Source organism: Lucilia sericata, unplaced genomic scaffold (assembly GCF_015586225.1).
Source record: "Lucilia sericata isolate MDLA Ls3-8-SP2 unplaced genomic scaffold, ASM1558622v1 Contig003108F_arrow, whole genome shotgun sequence".
NCBI lineage: Eukaryota > Metazoa > Arthropoda > Insecta > Diptera > Calliphoridae > Lucilia > Lucilia sericata.
In genome coordinates this window covers 20,034-34,621 of record NW_023996702.1, presented here as the reverse complement: position 1 = coordinate 34,621, position 14,588 = coordinate 20,034, and the positions used below count along the sequence as shown (strand labels likewise).

Sequence of the window (14,588 nt, the reverse complement as noted above, 5' to 3'; positions counted from 1 at the left end):
CCGCAAACAAAACTCTAAATAAATGACTAAATGAAGTGTTTTTCTTGTTCATTGTTAATGCTAAATTAAAATGTATCAAAGGGCATGGTTGGTTTTATGTAAAAAAAAAACTCACTATGGAATTACTTAGAGATAATTTCATTAAAAATATGTTTTGTTTCAAGTTAGAAGAACTTCTTTTAGTTGACACCCTTGAGTTCAACTTCAAAGACCAATGTACTGTTTGGTGGAATGGCTGGTGGAGATCCACGAGAGCCATAAGCCATATGAGGAGGACAAGTAATGCGACGTTTTCCACCAACTTTCATGCCTACTACACCTACATCCCAACCCTTGATGACTTCACCGCGCCCCAAACTGAATTTAAAGCCAGCGCCAGACTTTAGACTATCGAAGACTTTGTTGTTCGACAATAAACGTCCTTCATAGAAAACTTGTGTGCGTTTGCCAGGTTTGGCCTCAGGGCCGCTACCAACGCGTAGATCTACAACTTTGACGCCACCGGACAACACACGTTCACCGCCTGCTTTTTGTGGCTTTTCTTGTTGTGCCTTTTGTTGTTGCTGTTGTTTTTCCTTTTTCAACTCCTTCTTTGACTTCTTTTCAGCTTGTTGTTCCTTTTGTTTGGCAACGCCGTTCTGTTGTTTTTCTGGTTTTTCCAACTTGGCCTGTTTAGCCTTAGGTTGTTGAACTTCCTCGTCTTCGGATTCATCTTCTTCATCATCTTCCTCTTCTTCATCGTCGTCTTCATCATCATCTTCTTCGTCGTTTTCATCTTCTTCGCCTTCGGCATCTTCTTCATCAATCGTCGTTTTCCATATCGAAATCGCTGTCATCTTCTTCATCATCTTCGTCCTCTTCATCAGCAGCACCCTTGGCGGCCTTAGCAGCTGCTTTTCCCTTTTCGGCCTTCTTATTTTTAGCTTTCTTGGCATTCAAAGCATTGCGTAAATCAACTTCCTCAGTTTCAGAGCCAGACTCAACATCTTCCTCTTCTTCCTCATCACCATTCATGAAATCATCAGCCATATCTTCCATCACATAGCCGGACAAAGTTACATTGCCGCTACCTAAACATTAAGTAAGTAAACAAAACACACACTCTAGTCTACAATAAATTCTACTTTATAACAATTTTTTCGACTTACCAATGCTTTGGAAGCATATTTCATTTCCTTCGCTGAAGTTCAAATCTAACATTACTTGTTCACAGACATCTTTACGCAAAGTACACACCAAAAACCGTTGATTTTCACTGCTAATGAAAATCTGTGTTGGACCACCTTGGGAGGATTCAGAATCTAAAGCCGCTTGCGATATGTGGAAGGATTTTTCCGTTGTTTGCGAATATTTACGGTTAGGTTTCAAATTAAGTCCTAATTAAATAAAACATTAATATTTGATGAAACTGACTAGTGTGCTCAACACGTGGTGGGGGTTAGAGTTGGCTTTAAAAAATGTTGTTTTCATAAATAATTACTTACCCCAAAACATTTTGTTGAGTTTTTAATATAAATATTTTCTAAATTTATATTTGTGTAAATTGTAATAATTTCACTGCTTTTCTGTATTTTTTCTTTGCGAGAAAAAAAATGCCGGCACGCTTATTGAAGAAGAATTCCACAACTTGTGAACAAGACAAAAGATACAACAAAATAATGAGAAGCAAAAAAGAACAAGAAAACGCGTGTTTTGACGGTTGATTTTAATTCAATTTTGACAGCGCGCTAAAATGTGAGCATGTCAATAAAACACAGTGTTGTATTTTTAAAGTAATAATACAGTGGAAACAATTTAGTTTTCAAATTCTTATTGTAAAAATATGAATACTTTTGTAATGTAATAAATAAATTTTCAATAATATTAAATTCATCATTCATTTAAAAAGATTAACCCCCATTTTCTCAATGTCTTGTTATTTTTTATAGAAACGATATTTTGACAGTTTTCATACAAAAAATATTTTAACCGGCAGAACATCTACCGGTTAAACAATAACCGGAGAATGAAAACTTTTCACACTTCTGCTTACTAATTTCGAAGAATCGATATATGTCGGAAAAGTCGAAAAGTTGAAGTCGACTTTTATGTCTTAACAAAGTTGAAGAGTCGACTATCTGTAAGTGAAAGTCAAAGAATCGATTTTGCAAATAAAAGTCGACAAAAATAAAAAAAGTCGAAAAAGTTGAAGAGTCGAAAAGTTGGAATAAAGTTCTAAAGTCTAATTTTCATAAAACACAAAAAGTTTACTTTTCATTAAATGAAAAAAAAACACGTTCCAGACAAATTTAACAATTTTGGATTGATTTGTTAGAGCATATTTTACCCATAAGAGCATAATTGTGTGCCTTAATTTTACATTTTTGTACATTGTTTTTCAAAAATTTATTTTTAAATATAAAAAAAATTAAATAATTAATTTTTAAAAGCTTTTATTTAACTTGCTTTGTTAGTTTGTTAAAGACACCTGAATACAATGCCATCGGAATTAATTTCGAAAATTCGGAGTTATGTTAGTATGTTTTCGAAAATTTTAACTGAATTTTACGACTCTTCCAGTAGCGCAAATATATTGAAATTTGGAGTATATATGTATATGCATCAGATAACAATATAATGTAATGTTCAAATTTTCAAAATTTCTTTCGAAAATTTGAAGTTATATTCGAAAAAAAAAATAATTTTAAATATATACAATATACTATATACTATATACTAAACAAAACAGTTAACAAATTTATACTTAAAAGCTTTTCATAAACACGCGTTGAGGCGGCAACGCTTTTCAAACTTTTCGCGCTTTACAAGCTGCAAGTTAGACACCACTCGTCATTTTGATCTTTCTTTTAATGTTTTTTTAAAACTATTACTGTTTTAAATATCAAAATTTTAAGTTTTTGTTATTTTTTAAATTTTTTCTTTCATTGTTGATGAAATTTATTTCATTTTAGTTTATTCGTAGTTATCCGTAAGAGCCTCTTCTTAAATAATCTTGTTTAATTTTTCTATTGAAGTTTGATTGTCTGTTTTACATTTTCGTTTGTAAAGCGTAAAAACGGCAAAAAATACATTAGTCTCATGAAATCCAATGATGTAGCTTAAAGCATTATATTATAACTTTGGTTTTCAGGAGACCAATGAATTTTTGTACATTAAAAAACTTTGAAATTAGTTCTTTTTGGGACCAAATGTGGCTCGTATTGTTTATTGATTACCTAAACGTAACACGGAATCCTATTAAACTAGTTCCTCAAACAATGAGTTGAATCAATTATCAAAACCAATTACATTTTCAGTCTTTTTGATCTTTTAAATTTGAAAAAAGTAATTAAAAACAATTTTTAGCATATTTTTTTTAATTTTAAGAGCATATTTTTAGTTTTTTACTGCATAATTTAAGCACTTAAAGCACTTTTTTGAGCATATTTTTAATTTCCCTGGTTATGAGTATATTTAACAAATATATTAGGCGCTTGGACCTGATGCTTAGAAAGTCAAGATGTTTGATCTTAAATCAAATATCCTCATTTACCACAGTACGTATGAATAATATGAGATTAGTTGTAATAAGTATACTCAAATACGGTCAGTCAATTTGGAGATGAAAAAAATTTTAAAATTTTCATCCCGACAAAAAATTTTAAAATTAAAATTTTCAGTTTCGGTCTACCTAAGATATCTCAGAAGATATCTTAACACATAGTTCTTTTCCCAGTCATTATGAATATCATGAAGGTCTTAAGAACACGTTTCTTTTGAAATACATATTACCTAAAGATATCTTCAGGTGATATATAGGGTCGCAAAATTTAACCGCAGAAATTTAATTTTTATTTTTTTAGAATTAGGTTATTATTGCTGTAACCGCAGTTTTAACAGCCATCACAGATTGGCATGTGCGCCCTTACAGGACAAAGCAACAGTTGTCCAATAAATTGTGTCAATATTTGACATTACTTTCTCTCACAAGGGAAAGCTTTTAATTTTTTTTTAACGCAAAGCTTTCTTTAGACACAAAGATAATAAGGACTTGTATGACATTAACTGAGTCACACGTAGATACATTATTTTAGAGTACGGTTCATAATAAAAAAAAAAATAAAAATATATATTCATACACAATTTTTAAAGTTTTTAGTTTAAATAATGTAAAAACAAATATATTTTTTAAGTTTTTATAAAAGTGAAAATTTATTAGTTAAAACTGAAATGTTTTAAAGATAAAATTAAAATAGCTACATAAAATCATAACAAATGTTACGTGCAAAAAGTAAAAGTTTTAAACACTTAGAACCAGATTAATAGATACTATAAAAGTATTTTTATTTACCAAATAAAAATGATATTTATTGAAATATTCGTGCAAAAAGTTTAAAAAGAAAATAACTAAAAAGTATAGAATTCATATTTTGTATGCTGCAAAAACAAGGTAATACAAAATATCTGTCTTATAGAAAAATAAAAATTTTTAAATTTCATTTAAAATTCCCCATGCAAATATGTGAAAAATCGATTTTATTCACCATCCTGTTTATTATCCTTTTTAACTTTCACTTTCTTTTTTACATTAAAGTTCTAAGAAGAAAGAGCTTTTTACGTACGCATTTGTTTTCACTTTTGTTGTTTGAAATGTGATTCTTGTTTGTTTGTTTGATTTTTTATACGCCGCATTTGTTTGGGTTTAAATTTGAAAGTTACTACATATACAACTGTACATACATACATAATTCATGTAACAAGTAAATATTTGTTTTTGTAATATTTCTAGTGTTGAATAAAAGGTGTTACTACGTATTAACTGTATTTAAAATACAAATTCGGAAATGATAGTTACTTCGAATGTGGAAAATTACGCTTTAAATGGTAAGTAGAAAAGCTTGGGTAATTTGTAAATACATAGTAGATTTTTTTGCTTTTTAAGAATCTCAATAATATAACATGAATTGACTTAAAAAATTTGAATATATTATTACACGGTGCGACAAAATTACAAAAAGTTCACAAAATAAAAAACGGATTTTTAATTGTTGTCGGATTTTAAAATTTTCTTTTGAACATTATTGACGTTGAGGTGTTTTTCTGAAATTAAAGCACATTTTATCCTGAGGGTTTTTATTTTGTCAGTTATGCTTTCATGGAATATTGGATTATATAAAAAGGAACCAATCCAATTGTCGTAACTTATATCCTTTAGGGATTATAATAATGATGTTCTTTTCTTAAAAGTTATTGTATCTAAAGTACCATACTTTTGTTTTATTTCCAAGTATATGTAATAAAAATTTCCATTCTATAAAATAAAATGCATTACACATTTTTATTATTTGCAATATGGTCACAAATTTGTGGCGTAAAGGGAAAATCCAATTTAAAAAGACATTTAAACAAACATACATACATATGTATGTATCTACGAATTCATTTACATTAAAAATCGTGTTTTAATGTCATTAATACATATGACAACAACTATGTAATACAAACTTTCAATGTCAAATATTAAATCCATAACAACAATAAAAACAAAAAACATGGCACAGAGGGTAAGAAACGAAAAAGCTAACAGAAAGACTGTTTGGTTTCAAGTTCATTAATAATTAACGATAAATATGTATAATTTAACCGTTTTATTAAGTATTTCTAGCAGACATACACATTCACACTCTCATTTACACCTGTTTTAGTTTTTCCATATGAGTCATGAGAAACAAATTGAAATTGTATATACCCAGCAAAATCTTGGTAATAGTTTGTACTTACACAGCAAATTATTTTTCACTGACTACTACATATTCGAATAACTTAGAAGTAGTGTTGTAAGTTCGACAGTTAAAATGCCAGTGTGTAATAGTCAAAAGTAGTTTAAATACTCATTGTCCAAAAATATTTCCATTAACGTCTAACTAACTACCTGGCTCTGATTCGTCTTTTACGCCACGAATATACTTTTTGTAAATTAAAGAAAATACAGTCGTCACTTTTCTGTCCGCAAGTAATTTAGAGAGTTACACTAAAAAAACTTAAGTGAAATGTACTGACTCTTTAAATTACCTTTCTGACTGCCTCTTTTTAATCTATACAGGGACGATTGACTACCTCTTCCTTCTCATTATTTTTCAACGTAAGTTTTTGCTGAGTATTTTTGTTAAGTTCATACATGTGTATATACAAAAGGTTAATATAGGTCATATTATTGAAGGGTTTTTATATTTTTATTCTTTGCAATATCTTTGTATATTTAATACATACATATTAGGGTGATCGATTATTCGACATTTTCCAAAAAACGGGTTTCGAATAGTTAACATTTGAAAAAAAAAAGGTTGATAATTTTTAAATTGAGAAAAACCCGGTTAACCTGTTTTTCATTATAAATAAAAAAATGTATTTTCATTTGAAAAAATTAAGGTTAAACATAAATTTGATTAATAAAACATGGCCCGAACGGATTTTTAACATTTTAAAAGATTATAACTTTAGATCTAGTAGTCAGATTTACATTATTTCTTTAATGTAAAAAAATTAGGAAAAAAGTGGGACACTTCTGTTAAACATAAGGAACTAGTAACCCTAGCTTATTCTAAAATCCCTGTTTAGGCAATTTTTATAGGCATTCCAACACTTCCATTATATTCAGCCTAAAATTAATGATTGTAATAGGAATCTTAACATTGATAAAATTTTATCAAACAGTTATTCCAATTAAAATTTGTTAATTAATTAGGAAAATCAAAAAAGTTTAACGAAAGGTGCTTTTGAAAAATATACTCTAGTTCCTGTACTCCAATATTTGTAAAATTTAGACGGGCTGTATTTTTTATTTACTTCAAAATTTATTTTAAGTAATCTTTGAATACAAGGCAAATAAAAGTATTCGAAACCGGTTATTAAAAAGTAAAAAAAAACGGATTATTCGATATTCGAAAAATCAACATTTAGAAAAAACCGACACTGGTAAACCAGAAAAAACCGGTTTTAAAACCGGTTGAAAACCCGAGTCGATCACCCTTATACATATGTATGTAGACGATACCCTAAACCGATAATAGTTCTTTTTAGACGAGCGCTTTAATTTGGAATTATGTATGTATTTTCAAAAATATATCTGAAAATATGGGTCGAGTCACACAAAACAGTCTTAAGTTTCGTTTCAAGTTCATTAATAACACTGTGTGTAATTTTTTAAGTCATGGGAATATAACCATATACGGACACCAGTACGTGATAAAAGTCAAAAAAACCCATGTCTTCCGGTTTTGCCCAAAATCGCGCACTTTTTTTAGGGGTTTCCAAAGATTTTGTCCTCGGTGTCATTTTTGCAAAAAAGTGATCAGTTTCTAAGGCTCAATCTTGCAAACTGTTCTGAATTTTGATTTACTCTCTGTGCCAAGGTTATCATAAAGAACATTTCAAGGGAAAAGGTTTACATTGTGAACTTACACTGCGTTTATTAAAGACATTCGTACGTATACGTGTTAGTGATTTATTGATATTACAAATATTAAGTATACGCCTATTTTTTTGCGTTTTTCGCGATTTTGATCTTGAAGATCTTGCCTCAAAGAGTAAATGTGATTCCAAACTAAAATCTAGGTGGACAAAATTATTTGAAGTCTTTGAATCCAAAGAAAATCATTTAAAAGATCTGTATTACCTATTTTCGACGTATCGAGGGTCCAGATATATGAATCAAATAATTAAAAAACTTGTTTTTTAACAAAGTTTTCATTGCTTTTATGTGGCTTTGGATTCTCTGAAACTAGCTATGAAGTTTAAAAATTTCTACCATATATATTTTTCCTGTTATAATAGGATTTAGTAATAAATTTCCCCAAATTACATTTTATTAAAATTGAAAAAAATCGATTTCGGCGGATCTTTGCGGTTACAATTATACTGCAGAGACATTCCTTGGATGTTCCTTTAAGAGATAAATATAGTCCCCAGGACAAAAAAAAATTGAGAAATGGTATTATAAAACAAACTAACGTTTAATTTTCGGTGGGAACATCAAAACAATACTATTTCTCCATACAAAGAGATCACCCTATTGTATGTGTATTTAAAATAAATGTATATCCACCAATGTCCTATTTCGGGTGACATATATATGGAATAATGAATAATAATCACTATTTTCAATAACATTATAATTTTGCTTATTCAGATCTAATCAAATTAACCATTATATTTTCAAAATTATAACAGGAACCGTTGAGATTACTACAGTTTTGTCAGCCCTATTTGGTGTGATAGCGTTAATGCTATTATTTTTTCTATATGTAAATCGTAAATGGTGCTTTCATACCCGACGTGGACTTCACTGTTGCGATGAGAAACATTTGGCATCAAAATGTGTACAAAAGTTATGTAAGTACTTTCTATGAAAACACATTAATATTTTAATTGAAGGAGTATGGTTTTTTACAGCCCGAAAACGTCGCTATGATAATACAAGTTCTGATTCAGAGGAAGATATTTTAAGAAGATTACGCTTACAACAGGCTCGCATAGCTTCTAATAATGGCAATGGAAACTATACAAACTATGGAATAAATCAATTAAATCCATTGTCGCAAAATTTTAACTATTTTAATAGTGACCTGCAACGTGTAACTGTAGCACCACGCGATACCTCTAGAGATCCTTTAGCTATTGCGGAAAGGGGTAAGGTTGGCGTACCTTCATCGCATAGTGAGTGCAGTTCTAATGATTCGGTAGAAGCATCAATTGACAGTCATACGGGTATATTAACTGGTGAAAAGAAAGGTGAATAAAGTTTTGTTAGAAATTAAAGTTTTTATTTAAATATATTAAATAATTTTTATTTAATTATTTCAGAACGACATCCCTCTATAAGCAAAACTTCCGATATTTCTAATAGCACTTCTATAAGAGAATCTCGTATAGAGCTAAATACTGATACAACTACTAAAACGAATAAATATCAAAAGATTAATAGCTCATCGAATATTACCACCCCGCCACGTCAAGATAGTTTGGAAGATGTACCCAATATTCAGTGTAATAATAACAACAATGAAGATGTATGTTTTAATGGACTTTTTATTATTTTATCTCCTTAAATCATTCTCTATTGCAGGAACCCTTATTTGATACCAGCGATTTAAGATCCATTAAATCCGATGATATTTCTATGCAAACACAATGCTATGGCAAATCCGGTAGTGTTGAAATATCTCTTTTATACGATGCTCCCATGCGTAAGATGACAGTTCATGTTTTGCAAGCCCGCGGCTTGCCCACTTTGGGCAGTGGCCAACAAACGCATACCCAAGTACGTCTTCTAATGCTACCGAATAAGAAACAAAAACACAAGACCAAAATACGTTCAGGAGAAAATCCTCAATATATGGAGAGTTTCTGCTGCATCGTGTTACGCCGGAAGAAGTTAACAATATGGGTTTACGTGTGCGACTGTACGGTTGCGAACGTTTACGCAAAGAACGACTGATTGGTGAGGCTTATGTAAGCTTTGCTACCATAGATTTAGAATTGGAAACAAATCTATGGCTGCCACTGGAGCCACGAAATACATCATCGGTTAGTTTTGATATATTTTTGATTAGTTATTTATATAATTATTTTTGTCTTTTTATATAGATATTGGGATCATCCAGTGATCTATTAAGTTTAGCTCGTTCCGATAGTGCCGGCTCGACCACTTCAATGCAACATGGAGGTGTACCCGAGCTACTTTTAGGTTTAGGATATAACGGTACCACTGGACGTTTAACGGTTGAAATTGTTAAAGGCAGTCATTTTCGTAGTTTAAATTTAAACAAGGCACCGGATACATATGTTAAGTTATGTTTAGTTAGTAGTATAGGACAAGAGATCTCAAGAGCAAAAACCTCAACGAGACGTGGTCAACCAATCCTCTGTTTAAAGAGACATTTGTATTTCAGGTATGTTTTAACTGTTTTTTTTTTTGGCAACTATTGTATAATTAAATTTGATATTTACCCATAACAGGTGGCCTTGTTTCAACTTAACGATGTTACGTTAATGGTTTCGGTTTACGCCAAGCGTAATATGAAGAAAACGAAATGGTCGGTTGGTTTAGTCTGGGCCTAAACTCATCCGGACCAGAAGAAGTGGCGCACTGGGTGGATATGCGCGACATGGCGAAGGGGGAACTTTTGGCACGTTGGCATGTTTTGGTGGATTCCTGATTCGAACAGTTGGGACAATCTTCTCGACGTGGCAGTGGTCTAGGCCTATTGGTCTCATTTGCCACAACGAAAGATAAGTCCAAATTGAAAAAGTCCAAAGACGACGACGTGGAGGAAGAAAATGAAAGTGGTACAGTAACGTCAAAAGCTGATGTGGTTGCTGTTGATATAGAGACTGGTCTTGAATTGGAATTTGTGTAAAGGAACAATACAATTACTACACAAAATTCCAATTCAAAATATTTTCTAATACATATAAGTATATTTTTTGGTCAAACAAAAAAAAACTTTGTTTATTAAACAAAAAACACAAAGAAAAACTTTGGTAAGTGCAAATAATTTGTACAACAATATTGTATTTGTAATTTTTACACAAAAACTATAATAGTTAAAATAACAACTTGGTAAAATTCTTTAAGAAATATGTGAATTTTAAAAAAATAATTCTACAAAACAAAATACATATATGTAGTTTTGTATAAACCAGAGACGCTATCATAAGGATTTTAAACTAAATGGATATAATTCAATTTTTAGAATGATTTGAAATTTATTCACACTATTCATGTGAATATTTGTGTATAATACTATAAACTAAACTATATGAATTTGTTTTGTTGGCAAGTCCAATTTATTTAAAAAATTTGTTAAATTCAAATTATATCCAAATAGCCTATAAAGTCCTGGTATTTTTAATATCCAAATTTGAGTATAGAGTACTCTGGTAAAAAACAATTTAATAAACCACAAACACAAAATTTAGCTTGTAATTTTTTCGTCACTTTAACTTTTAAAATACTACGCGCACATATTTATTAAGTATAATTAATTAAATATTTTTTTGGTAACCAAAAATTAAAAAATAACATTATTAAAATAATTCAATACTAAACATAATTTTTTATATGAAACAAACTTAAAGGAAATTACAACAAAACAAAAAAAAAAAAAATAACTATTTAGATAAACAAATTAGTCCGTTTTTTATACTTTACACTTAAACATAAACAAAACAAGGAAAAATAATTAATAAAAAATTATTTCGTGATTATTAAAGTTATTAAATTACATATATGTATTACTAAAACAGAGAAAAACTGATACCAAACATAACTTCAGATATTTTTATTATATATTTTAAATTTATCTATTAAATGATTATTAATTTATCTTGTGATATAACTTAATCAAATTCAAATTGGTCCTTGGTATATATTATTGTAAGTACGCTACAAAATTAATCTTGTACAAAATGTGCAATGTTAACTCTACTATTATTAAATATGAATGAATATTTTTCTAAATTAAATAAATTATAAAGAATATTTACGTATATAAGTAGGAAACGGAAAGTTAATGAAATAGGTTAGTGGAAAAGAGTTATTGATTTTAATACCCCTCCACCATTTACTGTTTACGCAATATTTTTAAACTATACCACTATTGTAGGGATGGAACAAAGCCTATTGTAAATGGTTAAAATCGGTCCCATATTTCGTCAAGCCTCTCTACAACCATACCCCGAATTGGGCTTTTGAGCTCATAATTATGTTAAATGTTCTAGTATTTCAACAAAAATCGGTAAAACTTAGTTTTATAAAGATTTAAGTGATACTGCCGTATCAGGCCTCATTAATTACATAATGATTTGAAGGTCAAAATTCTTCAGTTATAGTTGTGACCATTACAGCAAAGTTTTAAATGGATCCTAAAATTATTGTAGTATGCAACTTACAACTTGAAAGAGAAGAGTTTTCAATGTGGAAATTTTAAATTTCCAATTTCGAAAAGTAAGACCGATTTTAATAGCTATTTTCATACACAACTTAGAAAAATATAACAAACAGGTGACCTATTGAAATATCTCACTGCTACAATCTGGATCTAAAACAAGATTGATATACATTGCGATACATCTGACAAGTGGTGTGGATTTGTCTTTCTGGATTACTCCCAAACATTTTAAATTTGGAATTAAAGGTGGGGGGGTATACAAACAATATGTTTATATTTTATGTTATTTTTCTTTATTAATTATTTAAATCAAACTCGGAATTTTTAGACAAAAAATACATAAAAAATATTAAGAAAATCTAGTTTGAGAATTAGATTTTCAAAGCCAAATATAAAATAAAACAGAATTATACTCGGGTTAAACTTCACAAATTAACATAGACATTATAAACAAAAGAAAAATAGTTGGAATGTTATCAATATTAAATAAAGGAATAAAAAGTTTATTAGAATGTAAGTGAAATAAAAAAAGTTTGTGAAAAAGGGTCGCTGTTTATCTCGGAAAATTATAATCAAGGAATCTAATATACTAAAAGGTTATACATTATGGTGTCTCGTAGGCCACTTTATTATAGAAATACGTCATACAAGAAGGTCCTAGGAAACTGAAATCCCTTTAAAAAAAGATATCTTGAGACATAATAAATAATGGAAAATAAATCCTCTCCCAAAATTGCTTAATACAATTCAGATTTTCGTTTCAATTAATTGCTAATAAATATTTGTATCTTTTGTAATAGAAATTAAATTGTAAATTCCAAAATGGTATTTTAGTTCTATTTACACAAGATCTAATACACCGTTCACATGATGCAATTATTCGTAATTAACGCTCTCATTCACCATTCAACCCCCAATTACATTCTGAATGACATGATTGGCCATACAAAATTTCAGCTGCGAATTACACAAGCTGTACGAATTACGAATGAATGAGTGTCATCTCTAATAAAATCACAAAAAATGCAAATAAATAGAAAATATATAACTTAATTTGTTAAAATAATGTAATAAACGTATTTTTGTATCATACACACACACACACACTAATATTCCAAAAAATGATAAAATAATGAATGAAAAAAAAAAACGACATGGCGATGAACTGTCAAAACGAATTACGAATGCGTCATAGAAACGGGTTAATTGGTTATCGTCATTCAGAGGCCGAATTAAATAATTTAACTGCTAGTGTGAACTTCGTATAAATAATTAGGCAAAATTTAAATATTACACATACGTATGTGTTTTATATAACAAATATACTACAAACTAGGGTTCTATAGTTGAAACAAAAAGTCGACTTTTCGACTTTTTGCATTTAGTTAAAAGTCGACTTTTCGACCTTTCGACTTTTTCCATTTTATGAAAAGTCGATTTTTCGACCTTTCGACCTTTTTCATTTATTTAAAAGTCGACTTTTAGACTTTTCGACTTTTAGTATTTTATAAATGGTCGACTTTTCGACTTTTCGACTTTTCCGACTTTTCGCGACTTTTTTCGACTTTTCGCTTTTCGACTTTCGACTTTTTCCGACTTTTTCGACTTTTCGACTTTTTTCGACTTTTCGACATTTTTCGACATTTTTCGACTTTTTTCGACTTTTCGACTTTTTTCGACTTTTCGACTTTTTTTGACTTTTTCCGACTTTTTGACTATTTTCGATTTATTTCGACTATTTTCGACTATTTTTTACTTTTTTCGAGTTTTTCCGACTATTTTAGAGATTTTGACCTCTTTTCCACTTTTTTAAAATTTTCGACTCTTTTCGACTTTTTCCGACTTTTTCCGACTTTTTTCGACTTTATTCGACTTATCGACCTTTTTCGACTTTTCAACTTTTTTCGACTTTTTTCGACTTTCCGATTTTTTGTCTTTTCGACTTTTATTTACAAAGTCGACTTTTCGACTTTTTTCATAGACGATAGTCGAGTTATCGACTTTTTTGGAACAAAATAGTCGACTTCGACTTTTCGACTTTTTTCGACAAAAAGTCGATTGTTCGATTATTCGAAAGTTGATTTATAGAACCCTACTACAAACTAGATTTTATTCAATATCACTCATACGTATCCATATTAGCAAATGGTAATTTACGTTTAATACAAATACATATCGCTCATTTACTGACATAATTCAAAATAGAACGTTTCGATAAAAATGGTTTTGAATGTTTTATGCCATTTTACAATTTCAATTTGAAAAATTTAACCAGATTTAGATCAAAGTGTTTATAACAACGGCTTATATTTTTTATTCTTTTAGTAAATGAGCGCTATATACTTTTCTTACAAACGTTTAATTTCTTTTCAAATTCCATGAATAACCTTAATATAAGATCCTTGATTTAAAATATTAACCTATAAAATAATTATGTTATTGGAACGTAGTACCTATCAATGAAATGCAACTTCTTATACGCACAATTTATAAAGAAATAAAGTACATGAAAGTAAATTTTTGAGATACAGTTTAAATACCAACAAAAATATAAAACATGATTTCTTTTTTGAACAAGTTTTAATATAATAAATTGTTAGATCAAATAAATACTATATTTTTTATGTTTAAAGTATATTTTATAATTAAAATTTATAA

General features: G+C 29.3%; 1 protein-coding gene and 1 pseudogene across 1 annotated transcript; one reads left to right on the top strand and one right to left on the bottom strand.

Moving 5' to 3' along the window:
• Positions 1 to 47: 47 nt before the first annotated feature.
• On the bottom strand, positions 48 to 1,500 carry LOC119614593 (39 kDa FK506-binding nuclear protein-like). Its single transcript, XM_037970707.1, is given in 4 exon segments — positions 48 to 803; positions 805 to 1,070; positions 1,149 to 1,376; positions 1,485 to 1,500. Coding segments are annotated over 4 exon segments (1,128 nt in total). The 5' UTR covers positions 1,495 to 1,500; the 3' UTR covers positions 48 to 179.
• Positions 1,501 to 4,299: 2,799 nt separating this feature from the next.
• Positions 4,300 to 10,463, top strand: LOC119614592 (annotated as a pseudogene).
• The last annotated feature ends 4,125 nt before the right edge of the window (positions 10,464 to 14,588 follow it).